The sequence below is a fragment of the Pituophis catenifer genome, unplaced genomic scaffold (assembly GCF_029215685.1).
Source record: "Pituophis catenifer annectens isolate HBS135680 unplaced genomic scaffold, rPitCat1.0.hap2 SCAF_1, whole genome shotgun sequence".
NCBI lineage: Eukaryota > Metazoa > Chordata > Lepidosauria > Squamata > Colubridae > Pituophis > Pituophis catenifer.
This window is the reverse complement of record NW_027256881.1, coordinates 57415959-57434643: the sequence shown is the minus strand read 5'-3', so window position 1 is coordinate 57434643 and position 18685 is coordinate 57415959. Positions and strand designations below refer to the sequence as shown.

At 37.4% G+C, this 18685-nt stretch overlaps 1 protein-coding gene and 1 pseudogene across 2 annotated transcripts in view; both read left to right on the top strand.

Moving 5' to 3' along the window:
* The window catches only part of DAAM2 (dishevelled associated activator of morphogenesis 2), a 161430-nt gene that overhangs the window by 131285 nt on the left and 11460 nt on the right, over positions 1-18685 (top strand). For both annotated transcript variants that reach the window (XM_070932454.1, XM_070932453.1), the window contains 7 exons: positions 1622-1706; positions 4292-4398; positions 5475-5563; positions 6177-6345; positions 7873-7980; positions 10904-10964; positions 17126-17257. In XM_070932454.1, the coding sequence (XP_070788555.1) occupies positions 1622-1706; positions 4292-4398; positions 5475-5563; positions 6177-6345; positions 7873-7980; positions 10904-10964; positions 17126-17257 (751 nt within the window). The remainder of the gene's footprint in view (positions 1-1621; positions 1707-4291; positions 4399-5474; positions 5564-6176; positions 6346-7872; positions 7981-10903; positions 10965-17125; positions 17258-18685) is intronic.
* LOC139309168 (U2 spliceosomal RNA) lies at positions 7987-8163 on the top strand (annotated as a pseudogene).

Genomic DNA, 18685 nt, shown 5'->3' with positions numbered 1-18685 from the left:
TTCTTCATTATAGAGGCAGCTCCTAACTTTACAACTGATTAGACCATCCAGAGTTATGACAGACCTCCTCAGAACTACTTACAACCTGGTTTTGAAGTTATGATGGCTGTGTATGCAGACATACACACATGCACGCATGCACACAGTCATGCGATTGCATTTTGGGCTATTGGCAACCAGCTCACCTTTATGGTCATTTGCCGCATCCTGTGGCCATGTGACCACAGTTTGACTTTTTGGGTAGTTTACTTCTGGTTTCTGGTAAAAAAAAAATGTCCACTAGAAAAAATAAATTTGCTTAATGACCACAGTGTTAGCTTAACAACCACAGCATTTGCTTAACAACCACCACAAAAAGTGTTGAAAAACGGGATCTGGTCAAATGATGCCTTACCTACAATCATAATTCTGGGCTCAGTTACAGTCATAAGTTGGGGACTACCTGTAATGTCTCTTTATTTTATACTGTAGTATATGTGGGTTATTTTGTATTGTAATATATTTGCGTTAAGTCATATAGTGTGGTAGGATGTCATTTGGAGACATGAGTTAATTTTTTTTGCTGTGTATTTATGGTGTAATAAATATGAATTAACAATAAAAAACATTCACAGTCATAAAATATAACAAATATCAAAATATTTATGTCAAAAACTGTAAAATATAATAGAAAGCTTATACTTGACAATTATTGATCACAATTTCCTCCCTTTTGCTTCCCTTGCCTCTTTCTGTTGTATGCTAGAAATCAAGTTTTGAATTTTTCCATAATTGTGAATTATGTTTTTCTTCCTTGGTCAATTGCAAAAGTGTAAAAGTTTCTTATTTATTTATTTATTTATTTATTTATTTATTTATTTATTTATTTATTTATTTATTTATTTATTTATTGGTTCGATTTATATGCCGCCCTTCTCTGGAGACTCAGGGCGGCTTACAATGCATTAAGCAATAGCCTTCATACTTTTGTATATACCTGCTTAGTAGGGCTTTTGTCCCCCCCAAGCGGTGTTCTTTTTTATACAAAGTCAGTTTATTGCCCCCACAATCTGGGTCCTCATTTTACCTACCTCGAAAGGATGGAAGGCTGAGTCAACCTTGAAGAGTCAACCTTGAAGAGAATCCCTAAGGCTTTTCTGCATGACAAGTCATTAATGGAAAGTTACTCTGATGTACATGTTTTATTCAAAGAACATAATATATTCTGATTTACCACTTAGAGGTTGCCCTGAATGTAACCATAATCAATCATTTTGCTTTAACAATCTTCTTTGTGATCTTTCATTTGTTCATATCTTTATGGATATAAAGGAAGATCTTGCAACAGATCCTCACTGAAGGTCTATGGAAATTCTCAATCATCCAGATCATAGTTGCCCCAAAGGTGCTTTTCCAAAAGACAACTGGTCTTTCTTGGGTTTTTTTCCTTGAAAACATTGCACTTCTCATCCAAGAAGCTTTTTCTGTTCAGAACTGAACCGAAGCGAAACATTTTCAAGGAAAAAAGCAAGGTCCAGTTGTCTTTCGGAAAAGCACCTTTGGGATATCCTTAGTGAAATTTTATATATGCCTAAATTAATTGTGTGAGCAAAGTATTTAGAGTGTTATGATATTATTACAGGTTGAAGCTATCTAATGAAGAAATTCGGCAGGCAATTTTGAAAATGGATGAAGAAGAAGATCTGGCGAAAGATATGTTGGAGCAGGTGAAAAAACTTAGTTACTTAAACACTGATGTCAGTGGTAAACGGAGAGTGTGTTCCTTTTCTCATTAGATTACATCTCAGCAAGCAATTTGTATCAACATGCCAGCATGATGATCAGATTACTTTCAGATTTTTTCCCCTCCACAGTTCCTCATTGCCGTTGGGTTGAGGAGTATAATAATGGTGTCAGTAGATTGTTACTAATGTCCTTGTACTTTAGGTGAAGAGTTATTGGTCCTGAACATGAAAAATAGCAAGGAAAAAGAGATTTTTAAAATCTGGGAGAAAGAAAGAAGGGAGGAGGAATAGTATAGTGTGTAGAAGCCTAAGAGAGACTATTGATATTTCACAAAAACAGCAGAGTTATTAGAGAAGCCTGGGTTTATTTTAAAATGTATTTTTTTTTGCAATTTTTACAACATTAGTTATTAGTCCCTTTTCCATTCCTCAGATGTCTTGTCTGGGGGAGGGTGGGTGGATGCATTCATAAGTATTTTATCTCTCCTGTTAATTTGCTGTTGTAATCTTGACCACTTGAAATTCTACGCTGTCTTAAATGTATCCCAATTTACTACTATAATCTCTAGAGTCCTATTCGATTGCCTTAGGAATTGCAAAGACAATAAAAGAATGGGCATTAACGTTTTTAAATCACTAAGTATTCCAGGAGAAAGTGACTTAAACCATTGTTCATTTGTTGCATGGAGTACATTCATGAGGCCGGCTTATTTGTATTAGGAATGAACGGGGCTTTGAATTTGAAGGGGGAAAAGTGCTCCAGAGCACGCCAAGGCATGAACAATGCACCTGTCGGTAGCTCCTTAAACTTGTCTTTTCCCAGGATCACGTGCAAGCAAGCATTGGAGGGCAGTTGTGTGATCCTGGGGGAAAGAACAGCTGAGCTACTTTAAGTAATTGCTAACAGGTGTTATGTATCCCCATTCTCTGGAGCATCTTTTAAAAATCTATAACAGTGCACAGTCTCGCCTCTGTGTAGGTACACACACGTACACGTAGCTCTTTTGGGGTAAAGTAAGACACAGTAAAAATGATCTACAAGGACCTTTAGCAAAGCGATCATTAGGGATCGTATTCTTGGATTCAATGGTGGCTAATGCATGTGATGTGTTTAACTTTACCTGTTACACTTTCTAAAGAGAAACTCAGCTATTTTCCAATAATACTGCTCTTTTAAAATTTCTGCTCCCAAGGTTGAAGGCCAGACATGGCTAATTACAGATAGTCCTCAGCATCTACTTACCTTCCTTACCGGGTTGGAAGTGTCACATGTGCGGGCAGACCTGTGCATGCGCAAAACCTTCTGTGCATGCGCAGAAGGTAAAAACCACATTACTTCCTAGTTAAAGCCAGGAAGTAATGACACCCGGGTGGGTGGGCGGAGCTTTGCTCCGCCATCGCTACTGGATCACCGAACTAATGGCCAAGATCGCTACTGGACCGGACGATCCGGTCCGATCCGGGAGCATTTCACCCCTGGTCCTCAGCTTACAACAGTTTGTTTAGTGACTGTTCAAAGTTACAACGGCATTGAAAAAGTGACTTAGGACCGTTTTTCACATTATGACCTTTGCAGCATCCTTGTGATCAGAATTCAGACGCTTAGCAGCTGACTCATTTATGACGGTCGCAGTGTCCCAGGGTCATATGACCACCATTTGGGATCTTCTGACAAGCAAAGTCAATGAGGAAGCCAGATTCACCTAACAACCGGGTTACTAAGTTATCAACTGTGGTGATTCACTTAACAACTGTGGCAAGAAAGTTCATAAAATGGGGCAAAACTCATTTAAGAAATGTCTCATTTAACCACATAAATTTTGGGCTCAGTTGTGGTCGTTTTCACTTTTGGGTGGCTGCTAGGACTTCTTCCAGTGCCAATAGCTTATCTGTGTCTCAATAGCAGTTAAACTACTCCTTGGAATAATTAATGAATTGGTATACAAGCATATAAGCTAGGCTGATCTTCCAGCATAGTTTGGAAGCGGCAATTGGATGTGTGAAGCCAAGCCTTAATCCCACCAGATAGATAAAAAAGAATCTGTTGCTGAATGAGCTGTCTTTTGAGTTCAAACTTTGAATGATCACCCTATAAATCTAGTTTCTATCGACATTGTTCATTATCTTTCTGAAGCAGCCATTTTAGAAATGTGCTGGAGGGGATGGAGGGGAGAATAGATAGAACTTTGTATTGGAGGAAGAATGGGAAGAACATTTTTAGTACTTTACTTACAGTGCTACACTCCGAATGGCTTTATGTGTCAAAGACGTTCTTCATTAAATATCAACAAGATACGCAGCAAATAGTAGCTGGAAGTGAGAAATCCTACATGGAATTACGAACCATGTAACAAAGTCCCAGTAGGAAGACAAAGAACCAAGCAAACGTTTCAGGAAGATCACTTTAATTGTTTCAAAAAATACTATTATAGCAGGATGTAGGGCAGCATTTTCAGTACCAGTCTATTAGTTCATTTTCATGCTGTCAACCTCCCCCCTGTCTGGTTGGCTGCTTCATGTTGTCTGTATTGTTGTTGTTTAAAAAAAAAACACTTTTGATGTTCCAGCTACTGAAGTTTGTTCCAGAGAAGAGTGATATTGACCTGTTGGAAGAGCATAAGCATGAAATTGATCGCATGGCGCGAGCAGATCGTTTCCTCTATGAAATGAGCAGGTGCATATATGTATATTATTAGGTCTGTTTGCATGTGATGGAGAATGAGAGAGAAAGGGAGTGAATATTGTAATGTACATTAACACTCTCTATAGAAAAATATGGGGGTGATCTGGTGATTGAGTGGTTTAAGATACTGGGTTTGTAAACTGAAAACCTGAGTGCTATGCAACAGGGTGAACTCCTGTCTTCACCCCAGCTCCTGCCCACCTAGCAGTTCAAAAGCATGCAAATGGAAGTAGATAAATAGGTACCACTTAGGTGGGAAAGTAACAGCACTCAGTGATGTCATGCTGGCCACATGACTGCGGAAATGTCTTTGGACGACGGTGGCTCAGTGGCCTTGAAATGAAGATGAGCACCACCCCCTATAGTCAGCAATGACTAGCAGAATAAAATCCACAGGGACTCCTTTACCTTTTTATAGAGGGATGTAGCCCTCATAATTCCTAGACATTATGACCTTGCTAACACACAATAATGGAAATTAAATCTAATAAGTTGAGAAAACCAGGATGGCGACTGCTGATACAATGCAATATTTCAAATAGTATCATTGTAGTTTAGAAATTCTTATTGACTACATAGCTGTGTTTGTCAATGAAATTCAATCACCTGCTTTTCTTATGTAAATTATATAAAAATATTATCATGCATTTGAGTAACGGGCTCTATCCTTGTGTGAATTGCTATGTTGTGCAGTGGAATTGGAAGCTTGAGACTCAAGTTAGTGATGCCTAAGAGTGACCCTTGTGTAAAATACTAGAAATGTACTGGGAAAATATTAACTTTTGTTGAACTGGAAACTTCTTCCTCCTCTTTTTCCTCAGTGTTTTGGGTCATAATATCTTCTTTAGGGGAATAAAAATGCATGATTGTTATGAGATTCAGAATTGAGCCTTGTCTGCAAGACATTGTCTCTAGGCAGAGCAGCTGATAGAATTTTTCATATTCAGGGATTTCTGTTCTAGTAATAAGATGGACTTTGAATAAAAATCGATTGGTCTTACAGGTATTCTGTTTTGCTGAAAGACTTATTGAAATGCAGCTCAGATCTCTTGCTGCTTTCTTTCTAGGATTGACCACTACCAACAAAGACTTCAAGCATTATTCTTTAAGAAGAAGTTTCCAGAGAGGCTTGCTGAAGCTAAGCCAAAAGTGGAAGGTAAGTTATATTCTTTACAAACAGTAACATATTTCAGGTATCAGAAGGTGTCATCCTGCCCAAGGAACACTGTGCGCTGAAGCATTCTGTGCAAGCTTAAGCAGAAGAAAATTGATGCCACTGTAGTTTGGGTTATGAATTGAACAGTCTGAGATGGCTAGCTCTTTGGCAGGATCCCAGTTTCTTGGTGGGTTGGATGGCGCCTATCAGTCCTGGGGATGCATCAAGATTATTGCAGAAAAAAACTTGTCACAATCCTTCCTTAACCTTGACAATCTCATTTCCTAAGAGCAGTGAGAGGGTTGAGGATGGAACAGGCAGGTTACCTACTTTTGCTGTATGCATTCTGATATGCAATGCAAAATCTCTTTAGTGATTTTTTTTACTGTGTCTTCCAAAAGCCTTTCTGCAGAATTAGAACCATCCAAACAAACACACTCAGTGGTCTATTTCCACGCTCAGTATTGCACTTCCTGTGTTGAAAAGTGAGAGAGGAGCTTTGGCTTTAGAAAAATGTAGTATGCATTGTTAGGGAGATCCCTCCCTTACATTCCTCCTTTCAACTATCATCAGTCCAGTATGTCAATCTAAGGGCCCTTCTTGTCTTTTTCAGCTATTCTCCTGGCCTCCAGAGAGCTCATCCGCAGCAAGCGCCTGAAGCAGCTTTTGGAGGTCGTGTTGGCCTTTGGCAATTACATGAACAAGGGACAAAGAGGAAATGCATATGGCTTTAAGGTTTCCAGCCTGAATAAGATTGCAGACACCAAATCTAGCATAGATAAGTAGGTTCACTTACTAATGATAAATCTTCAATACTGTACTTCAGTAAAAAAAAAGTTTCAAGGGAGTTTTCATAATACAAAAGACAATTAAAATACATCTTATTAATTTTGTACATCATATCTGAGCATGCATATCTGAAAAAGATTTTACATTAAAAGTGGTTACAGTCCATATAATTAATTTTGGTGCAAGCTTGAAACAGAGAAAACAGCTTTGTACCAAAAGGATATTTCTGCTAGTCTTAAAAATAACAATAGTTACTCTAGGTAGAATTAAAAGACAGCAATGTTTTTAAAACTGAAAAAAAAATCTCTGCAAGGATTAAATTATTTAATGGTATGCATGCAATTGCAAGCTGAATTTTTTTAGCACACTTGTAGGAATTTTTTTAAAAAAACCCAATTCATCTTCAGGGGATGGTAAAATATTTCAAATCTAAGAGGCAGAGTACTGGTATTTTTCTTTGTATAAATAGCCAGAAATTTCTTTTGAAACTGTCTTTGCTGCTACACCAAACTAGTGATAGTTCATGATCTCTGTAGCTGTTTTACAGTGCCTTCTATCCAATGACACTTGACACAAGAAATGTTTTGTTTTTTATTTTGAGAGCATCCATAAATCTATGTGCCATCCTTCCATATCACTAGGAGTGAACTTATTGGTTTTTTGTTTTTTTTTTGCAGTACAAAAAGGGTTACTTTAAAAGAACAAAGGAAATCAGCTTCTCTAGAAGGCTATTAGGAATGATAATTTTTCTAAGCCAAATTGTCAGCACCCCTTTCCTGCTCTTCCAAATTGTTCCACTTTCACAGCCGGGGAACGGGGTTCAGAAGATAGGAACTTCCATCCCCAAATTAAAAACATATCAGGGACCTGAACAAATGCAAGACTCTTCGTTTGGGAATTAGATGCACAAACAAAACAATATAGCCATTGAATAAGTCTTCTTGGAGGCTTGGGGTGTTTTGCTGGGAGACCTCTGTACTTTGTACAGTGTTGCTTCTGTTGTTGAGTCGTTTGCAAATAATCACTTGAGACTTCAGGGCAGAGATGGGAACATCTAGTCCACCAGATGTTGTTGCAATGCAGCTCCCAGAATGTCAAGGGTGCTGGCAGTCATCATACACATCACATTTGAAGACAAAACATTCTTCACTCTTACATTTTAGCACAAAAGATGTGAAATATTAAATGAATAAAAGCATTTACACGGCTGCCTGGTCAGATAAAGTGACTCGGGTGGTGTACAAAAAGGGAAGAGAAATCAAACCAAGAAAGAAACAATACTTACCATTAAACCCTATCAAAACAATAAAATGGCAAGCAGAGTTAAAATATACTGTAGCTCCTCAGATTGAGGTCTCTACTCAGCCTGACCCAAAAGCCTGGGGAAGTAGCTATTACATCAATTTTATATTAAAAATATGGATGTTAGACTAAGAATTTGATTTCATTTTAAGGTTTTCAGATATAATTACCCTTACCCTGATTTTGTTTCCTGTCTCTTTCATACCCATTTCCCTTAGGAATATTACCTTATTACATTACTTAATAATGATCTTTGAAAAGAATTACCTAGATGTGCTTGACGTACAGTCTGAACTGCAACATCTTCCAGAAGCAGCAAAAGTCAAGTAAGTATCATTTCTTGCCATTTGGGTAAAATCAAGTGTATTATTTGTTCTTACCAGCTTAATAGCTGATATGGTCTCATTGCACGCTGCCCAGAATTATTCTGTGAGATATAGGTTGACCCTAAATTTGACCAGCCATCTCACTCACAGAGTGACTCTAAGCGGTGTATAATGAGAACATATCAGATATGAAACTGATATTTTATAAATAAATAAAGTGGTGCTGCTGCTAAAGTAACAATGGGTGGTTATGTTGAGATGTGTTTATGGTCTGTAGATCATCATTCTTTGTAAAGGGGGCATACAGAAGCAGATATCATAGTTATCAGTCGAAAATATAATGGACTTTAGAAAATCTCTCAGATTGAAGCGCTGGAGATCTGACCACAAGAGTCTTCAACTTTTAATCAATGAATACTTCTATAATTCACTCAATTAATATTGAATAATATTCTTGAGTATTACTGAGAATAAATGTTCTATTTCAGAGTATGTTGTTCTAAGCAGGCAATGATCTAACACAAGTGCCTAGGATGAGATGGGCCATAACAATTTGATTGGCAATACATTAATTCATAGATCAACATTGAATAGTTGATATGTAATAAGTATTAATATTCTTAGTAGCCATGCATTGCAAATAAAGAGAGCATATTTTACTTGATTTTTTAAAAATGTGAGACTATCCCATAGTGTCATGTAAATAATATCAAAATTGTATATCCATCTCAATATCTTTTAAATATGTTGTGTAGTTTTTAATGCTCAAAATATAGCAGAATTGTGAAACAAAGAAGAACCAAAGCCTTATGATAATATCAGAGCATTCCCACAATAACTTTAGTAACTTTTGATTACTTGGATTCTGTAGAAAACAAAATATATGACCATTGATAAATCTGAAAGTCAGGAATTTTTTTTTATATATATATAAAAGTAAAACAGCAATCAGTTACATCAGTAAAGGATACCTTACATTTTGTAAGTTCCTATTCCAATAATCCTTTTTCACTTAAAGATATTATTTGATTCACAGTGTGGCTCTATACAATTGTATCTGAAAGTAAATGTTAGAGATTTGAAAGTCAGTAAATCCTAGTGCTTTCAGAAGGACTAAAGAACATTAAGAAAACTGTACTATTTGCTAATTGCCTTGCTTTGAAGCATGTTAATGTTTTGAATTGAGCTTATTTCATACACAGGTCTGGTTTTAGCTAATGCATCAGTTGGGTATCCGATATACAATGTTCATATTCAAAGCATTAATTTGATTTCATTTTATATGCTAATGTGTAATCTTTCCACTTCTAGAAAAAGATTTATTGATCAAAATGTATTAAGTTAGCAAGCACAAAGAAGCAACATAATATAACCTAGATACAGTATAATTAAATCAGGAAAAATATCAAAAGGTTTTCACCTATCACAAAAAGATGTTAAGATCCAGTAGGTAGATAGGTACATTATGGATAAAAAACATTTCTACCACAATTCCTATTACAAGTCTGGGGGTGGGGGGGTGGGGCATACCAAAAAGTAGCCAGTATTAACTCCAAGTAGTATTTGTCTAGGGAAAAATATCTATAATAGGTACTGAAGGTTGTTTTATTAATTTCCTGAAGTTTATAGGATGGCCAACAGTATCTTCTATTCTTATTTTATCCACTTATTTTTTCTATTCAAAATTCTAACATATACTAACAACAGTGCTGGACTTTTTAAAGAGGAGAAGTTTAATAGAATAACAGAGTTGGAAGGGACCTTGTATTTCTTCTAGTCCAACTCCCTGCTCAAGCAGGAGACCCAATACCATTTTATTTCAGACAAGTGGTTGTCCAATCTCTTCTTAAAAACCTCTACTGTTGGAGCACCCACAATTTCTGAAGGCAAGTCTTTTGACTGATCAATCGTTCTGTCAGGAAATTTCTCCCCAGGGCTTTCATTCTAAGACTCAGTGTAACTTCCATTCATTCTCCAAAACAAACTTTTGCACGTTGAAATCTGCCCCCAAAGTCTAACCAATCTAGCCTATTTTGATCAGTTATGTGTCTTAAATGGGATACTTGATTATGTTGATTTTAACATAATTGGAAGAAATTAAAGATTAAAAAAATACTTGAAGCAGAGTCTAGAAACAGTAGGGAAACTGTAGAGCTGATGAAAGTTTTTGCTGTCTGGTCTCAATCCAGACATGGTTGAATGTTACTGACAGCATGCTTTTAAAAAAAAAAGACGAATAAGCGGGCAGCAACTTTAACGAGATGCCCATTAAAGCAACTGTATCTTTTTAGACTTGCGCAGAAGGCTAAAAATTTACAGCTGTTTTAAAGAAATGCTGTTCCTATCCTTTGCATTTGGAAACATCACTTTCAAATCATTTTCAGAGCATGCATAGCCCTAAAAATAGTTGTTGGTATAAGGAGTATTTATTATCTCAGTCAGATGGGTCTCCTGGAGCTATCTTCTTTTTGTCATTAGCAATTAATTAATAACATTTCTACCATGCCTTTCCACAATAGGTGCTTAGAGTGACTGGCAACATAGTTATTTTTATTTTTAGAAATTAATCAACATGGAATCAACCAAATAACACCAATTAATAGCAAACAAGAACTGCTGTACTTCATTTAAACTGGCCAGATGAAAAGACTTAGTTGTGGTCAGAGCTTTGGTAGCTCTTTGTTGCAGCTTTCTCAGGCCAAATCTCATACTTTTGAAGAATCTAAGCGTGCTCTTAAAAGCCAGTGAACAGCAGAATGGACATCTCTTTCTGTTCTAGTATCTGCTGGGGGGGGGAGCTGGTGTTGGGGGGCAAATATGATACTGAAAGGATGGATGGTTGTCTCTACTTTGAGCAGTTCCTCTACCATCCTTGTAGAATTGCACTTTTGCTTTAAACCACTCTCTCTGTGTCTCCTTGCAGCCTAGTGGAGTTGGAGAAAGAAGTTAATAACGTAAAGACTGGGTTGAAAGCTGTTGAAGCTGTAAGTATGTCATAGTTTCTAAACACACTACTTTAAAAATGTCCCACCAGGGATCTGGAGCAGAGGGTGTTTTGGTGAGAGAAGAAAGAGCTTTTCTTCCTTGTCAAGCAAAGCCTGTTTCTCTGAGACCATTCCCTACCCTTCACCCCTATATCTCTTGCGAAAGCTGATGTGATGATATTAACAGATGTGCAGGGAAATTTGTTTGATCTGGGGCTGTGAGCAGGGGAACGGCAATTTGATCAACAGTGCTAATCCAAACGTTGAATACTTTTTTCTTCTTTCAGAGACTTTTAGTCTCTGAGCAGGTGTTAGATGTGGTCTCTGTGGACACGTTTACACAGGCGGGGTGTAGCCTAAGTATTAAGGCATTTATTACCTGCCAGAATGATTGCCAAGTAGGGAGAGAGCAGTCAGAGCAAGTCTGAAAGGAGATAGCGACCTTGCGGTACAGCCTTCCCCAAGCCAGTGCTCTTCAGATGTATTGATCTTTTATTCCCCAGAATTACTGGGTACTAGAATGACTGAAGTCCAACACACTTAGAGGGCCCCCCCAATGAGGGAAGGTTATCATATAGTTTTAAACCTGTTATTACATTAAGAAGTAAACACAACTGCCTACTACTCAAAGCCTTTAAGCTTTCTTTTTCCTTCATAGCATGCATTTTGCTCTTTTAATGTCCTAACAGAACCTTATATGTGATGGAGATGCATAGTTTAGTTTAGTTTAGTTTATTTGATTTGTATACCGCCCTACTCCCGAAGGACTCAGGGCGGTGAACAGCCAAACAATAAAATACATAGATACAAAAAATTTAAAAACCAGATAAAATCAAATTAAATCATTTTGGCCCAGACAGATTAAAACACCCCAATAATTTAAAAACAGATTAAAATTTACATATTAAAAAGAGGGAAGAGATTAGGCCAAGCCCGCCTGATGGAATAGAAAGGTCTTCACAGCGCAGCGGAAGGTGCGCAGATCCGGGATCCTCCGTATCTCCGGGGGGAGCTCATTCCAGACGGTAGGTGCCCCCACAGAGAAGGCTCTCCCCCTAGGGGCTGCCAGCCGATTGTAGGGAGCTGTGTTAAGATCAGTCCAGATACGGCTGGCGTTTATTCAGATTGTAAGGCAAAACTCTTTTGTCTCCCTTTCGGTAGGCAAATGCTATTTTATGAATGAGCCATGGCATTTCACACCATTTCTGGCTTTTCTCTATTTCTTCCATACAGTTGTGTAGAAAAAAAATTCCATTGTAATTTGTGTTTAAAATAAGGGTTTGGAATAGTGCAACCTTTTCTTTTAGGGAGTAGTTCAGGCTTTGAATAGTCTTTCTATTTTCTGGATTAGTTGCACAGGCTCTGGGGTAATTTCTGTGGGATCACACTGAACTCATAAGGAAAGGAGCCAGCCAGCTTTTGCAAACAGAAAGACTTAGTCATACAAGATTCTTCAGGGTATTGCAAATGCATGAACTGGGATTGAGAGCTACAGTCAGTAACATCTTCTTTCTCATTTTATCTGTCATGGGCCTTCTGTGTGGCCTTCCTTTAGTCATGCTTCTTGCCTGTGACTTGAGACTGCTGGACTAGTTTACAATATCGAACAGCTTCTTAAAATTAAATATTTGCAGCTGGTTGAGAGCATTTTAGAGACTTATCATTTCATCCATTTTCTCTTACTGAATTACTTGACTGCAAATATCATTTTTCAGTAATTTCCTTAAGATGCAGTTCTTTGGAGTTAGAACAATGAAATGTTAATGCCAAAGTTTAGTCAATGTTTACTGCATGTTTCATTTGCAAGGAATGAGTCTAACACAGGATTGTAAACTATATTAGTTACCATATAATGGGTGAAGAAGCCATTGATGGTGCTCTGTATTAGCAGACATAGTATATATTCAAAGAACAGAATAACACTTTTTTCTTGGAGCTATAAATACCATGCTCCCCTTGTAAGGTTATTTAGGAACAATGGGTATATGGGAAAGTTATAACAGTTATATTGAATTAAATCATTTATATTTGCTGCTACTCTGTTTATCTACAAATAGCATTTTAATCCTTACTGTTAGACAGAGATATTTGGAAGTTTTTTTGACCATATAATTGAGGCCTAGGCTAGATGAGAGGACTGACCTTTCACTTAGATTAGTCGTCACTTGCAAAAAAAAAAATGGCTAAAACCTCTTTGTCGAACAATAAGGTTTAAAATGATATCTGCAAGTACACTGGAAATGGCATCAATTCCTTGGTTCTCTTGAAGGATAATAAACCTTACAGTATCACAGATCAGGGATTTATTTCCAAGCATCTTTAGTCCTGTTAGATTCAAACTTCTTTTTAATTTACGTTCAGAGTAGATTTTGGAATTCATTCCAAATTCTACTGCCAAGTTTAAATAATACCCTTTGCCTTCTTGTTGCTCTTCATGCTACACACTCTTGACTCATAAACCCCCACAAAAGGTATTTGCATGGGAGATGCAGGCATCAATCCTTCCAATATGGGGGGGCGGGGGAACCAATCTAGCAGATATTAAAAAGTACCTCCAATTCATTAAATGCTTCTCAATGTGTGTTTTTAATATGCATTTTAAAGCCAAATATTTTAGGAAGTCAAGCAGTGGCAAACAGGTGGTCAGTTTGTTTGCTAATCCTGAGACGGTAGTTCTCAAACACTAGGTGTACAGCTTGACAAATTCTCTTTGTTAGGCCCATCTTCCAGAACAGGCAGAATTTTTAATTTAATAAGAAAGATCTTTGTGTCCCAGCAACTCCGTGATGGCTATTTCATAAAAGCAAGAGATAGCAAGATGCAATTCTTGAATGGCAAACCGCTTACTCTCAACTTAGCCAGTATCCTTGAGGTACCTTCTCCTTTTTCTTCTTCTTAGCCAAGCATTTTATCCCATTCATGTACCACTTCTTTTCCCTCCCATGTCACTTTATGATTATTATAAAACTTGGCAGCTAATATCTTCCAGTGTAGCTCATTCATTTCACTCTTTTGGAGGTATGTAAAAACGTAGCACTGTAACAACAATAGAAGGCCGTTGTTGGGAGGAGACGACAGGAAAAAGGGAAAAAAAGGCGCAACTGTTGACTGCATTCCAACATGTTCTCACCACAGTCCTGGCACTGACAGTGGAGAGGGTTCTTCAAGGCCCCTTCTTATAAACATCAGACTAAAAATAGGTTTACAGTCAGCTGCTCACAGAGGCACTTTGTAATCCGTCGCTTCCCAGGGCTGGCAGCACCATTTGAAAATGAGATGTGAGCCTAGCTTTGAGAAACTTCACAGACTACAGCCAGCAAAGCAAAGTAAATCAAAATGGAAATCTGTAAACCCTCACTTCTCTTTATGAGGATTGCTGCCAAGGCATCAGCTCTCCTGCCAATGGCATTTGTAACTTTTATGGGATTGACTTCACTGTAAAACCGTTCAGACAAACAGTAGAAAGTAGGATTTTTAAACACATGTCTTAAGTTGGGCGCTGTCTATAGCAATGCAGTGTTGGTTTCTAAGCTTTTCCTCCAGGCAAAGGATAAAATAAAGAACATCCTAACCAATGCTCTCCAAAAGTGCTTATTCCAGTTAAAACAGAGAACAGTAAATAAGCCATTATTGTAACAAAGCCATTAGTGTTAATGCCTTATCAAAGGAGTTTGCTACCTCAGTTTAGAGGAAAAGAACAGGGGAGTAGGTAAAAAGAAGCAATGCGTAATAAATGCCAAACAAAATACAATTGTAGTGTTGGGGAAGGAAGTCCTGTTGCTTGAATAAAGATGTGCTAATGGATCCAAAATCAAGCTCCAGGATTTGTTAGAAGTGAGATAGGCATGTGTTTTAATACTCATTGTTAGTCAAAGTAGGCAATAATGAATTAGATGGACTGAGTTGTTAAAGGAATAAGGCAACTTTATCTAATTCTACAATTTTCTGGATTTCCTGCCTTACATATAATCAAATTCTTCACTTCATTCTTCATGAAATCAGATTCTTAATGCTTTCTTATAAATCCATTTTTCTCTAGGATGATACACAAAGAGATCACCTTAAAACCTTGTGGGGTAAATAAAATTGCATGGTATGAATAAGATCAAGTGAGATTCAACTCGGTTCTCCTTAATTTGCAGTCCTAAACTACTATTGCGTCAAATTTGAATCATGAGATCAATTTCCAGACTTCCAGCAGAGTCCTCTGGCAAAAAGATTTTCTTGAAACCTTCATTGGGGGGGGGGGAGATGTGACAAGAGCAGCAAATGTAACCTCAAAATAAGAAAGTTTAACCAAAATCTAATGAGTTATTATTGTAATTTGTCGGGATGGTGGTGGTAGAAAATTAATGTACTGTTCTACGTAAGTGAAAGCTATGCAGAGGTTAGAATTTAAGTGGGTAAATTTAAGTGGTAAACTCTGCTAGGAAGCAACAGTCTTGCAAAGAAGGGGATAACAACTCTGTTTGAAATTGTCCTCGACTGACCTCCTGAGGTCATTCAAAATATTTGCAAGGGTTTTTTTTTTTTTAGAAATGTTCAGAGATCCTGAATCATAGTAGGATAGGGTCTTCTATGTTGTCAAAATTGGAAAGAAAAATATAATTACAGTATATTACGTGGTAGCAAGCCTTCTGGAGCAACTAAGATGATTAAAGGCCTGGAAACAAAAACATGGAAGAACAATGGCAGTAATTGGGTATGGCTAGCCTAGAGAAAAGAAGGACTAGGGGTGATATGATAGCAATAATCCTGAAGGGCTGCCACAAAGAGAGGGTCAACTTATTTTCCAAAGCACCAAGAGGCAAGACAAGAAACAATGGATGGAAACTAATCAAGGAGAGAAGCAATTTGGAATTAAGGAGAAGCTTTCTAACAGTGAGAACAATTAACCAGTGGAGCTGCTTGCCTTCAGAAATTGTGGGTGCTTCATCACTGGAGGTTTTTAAGAAGAGACTGGACAGCCACCTATCTGATATACTATAGAGTCTCCTGCTTGAGGAGGTGGTTGGACTAGAAGACCTTCAAGGTCCTTTCCAGCTCTTTTTTAATTCTGATTCCAAGTGATTTGTTTTGCAATTGATCGTTAGTAGAGAATAGATTAGGATTTGCTATTACCTTATAATTGTAGCTATAATGTAATGTTCTCAAGCTGTTGGTAGTTTTTTTGGTGATATTCTGGTCGCTCTTAATTTGAGTCTTCCAGGTGACCCTTATTTTCTTCCCTTTTTCATTGCTGTCATACATCATCCTAAGTCATGATGTGATTTGCTTAATTTTAGCTTAATGTTTCGTGTAAACTCATTCCATATGGATTGCAAATCACAAAATGGTTTACTTGCAAGTACAGGCAACCCAAAGCTTGCTAGAAACTGAAAATTTGTAGTGGCAAATGGCTAATCTTCAGAGATGCAAATATTTTTTGGTTACAAATACAAAACTACAAGTTGAAATGGATGAATTAAAATTCTAATGTACAGAACACAATCATTATGGTCTTTAAAACTGCCTGGAAATCTCTGTAAAGGACCAAGAATGTTTAATCCTGCCATTTGATAACATCATTGTGTCTCAGGCAGAGGTGGGTTTCAGCAGGTTCTGACTAGTTCTGGAGAACCGGTAGCAGAAATTTTGAGTAGTTCGGAGAACAGGTAGTATAAATTCTGAATGGCCCTGTCCCCATCTATTCTTTGCTTCCCAATTCCCAGTTGATCAGGAAGAAATGGGGATTTTGCAGTAACCTTCCCCTGGAGTGGGGTGGGAATGGAGATTTTACAGTATCCTTCCCCTGCCACACCCACCAAGCCATGCCTACCAAACCATGCCACACCCACCAAGCCACACCCACAGAACCGGTAGTAAAAAAAATTGAAACCCACCACTGGTCTCAGGACATGCCTCTTGCAGCTTTTGAGGCAAAAAAAAAAAAAAAAGTGGTCATCCACTTCTGATTTGGTGTGATGTGTGAACTTAACCAATTGTGGTTTTCAATAATTCTAGTTAAACCAAACTGACTTGATTTGGATATGGGAATTATTTTTACATGGGTTCAGTCGCCATTTTTCAGTGTTTCTTCCAAAGTTTAAGTGTTGTCTTTTTATATTATTATCTGTCTTGCTAGCTACCAATTAGCTGTTCCAATCTTTTTCTTTCCTTAGGAGCTAGATTATCAGCAGAGGCGTATGCGGGAACCAGGTGATAAATTCATCCCCATCATGAGCGACTTTATCACAGTAGCCAGTTTTAGTTTTTCTGAGCTGGAAGACCTTCTGAATGATGCAAGGGATAAGGTAAGACATACTTTTATTTTTAATTTTTTTAAATCAGTATTTCAGGCAAATAGTCATTTTCACCAAGCAGCGGAATGAATAAAGCTGGACTTTCAGTTCTACAAACAACCCCTTTCAAGACATTTTTTCATTCTCCTTGTCTATTTCTAAGTCTCAGTAATTCTTAGTCACTGAGAGTGGTCCGGTCATGCTTTGGACTTAGCCTTGAACTGAATTGTGGGACTTCCAAATTGGAACAGATCAAAGTGAAAACAGTCTCCATTTGCCTATGAAAAAGTGTCTCCTAAATATTTCAAAGCTGTAATTCCAAATCCCTCTTGATCCTCAATCCATTATTAACTTTCAAAAAACCATATACTAAACACCCTTTTGCTACATATTCAAAAAATATATATTCTTAAAACTTTCAATATCAAATTTACACCATTATCTTTTAAGGAGAAGGGAACTCACCTGATGAATATCTCCAATATCTTAAACTCTCCAATATACTTTTAAAAAAATAAATAAATAAAAGTAATTAAAATATAAGGCTTGCTCAAGCATAATGTCCATAAAGGCGGTTTTGCAAGTTTGAACTTGATATAAATCCCAACTCACAACCACTTCAATCATAAAATGACTATGAAAACAACAGTTTCCATGGTCTATTCATGAGGAGCAGCTGTCCAGAGTCACATGGACGATCTCAATGATCTGGAGAGATTAGGCCAACTCAGATCCAGCATTCAGTGGTGATTCCTCTCATAAAGCTGTCTTGCTAGCTAACAAAAGCCAGCTATGGCACTTATAGGAAGTAAAATACTTATTTCCAATGAAACATTTTTATTTTAAAAAGTGTATGGTTCTGTCATTGTTTTACCTAACATGCAGACCAGTATGTAATTGTTAAAAAATAAGTTGTACATTTATTTCTTGCCCAACCCTAATTCTAGTGAAATCTAGTTTTACTGATTTTGAGGGGAATCACAATATTGCAGAGTTTCAGAACACCTGTCATAGGTTATTGAGCTAAAACTTTGATTTCATCAAACACACATATGTGACGCAATTCAGTTAATACACTGAGTTTTTGAAAAGGGGTCTGCTGTCATATTTCAGCAACCAAAATGAATTCTACTTTTATGATTGAGTATGTTATGCTTTCATGTCCTTATCTAAGCCTTCTCCGCTCCTCGGGGAAGATGGTGGTGATCCTACTAGCCAATGTAATCAAACGATCCAAGTGAACCTGTTGTAGGCTGCTTCAGATGAGTAACAAAGGATTAAAAGCAAATAATATCTGGTATATAAATTATTGGTGTGATCTGTATTGTTCTCGTTCCAAGAAAAGCAGGAACATATGCCAACTTCCTAGCATATTACCCCAATCCAAACAGGACACTTCCTTCTGAACTGCTGTGTTTCATATCCCCAAAGCCAGCTTTT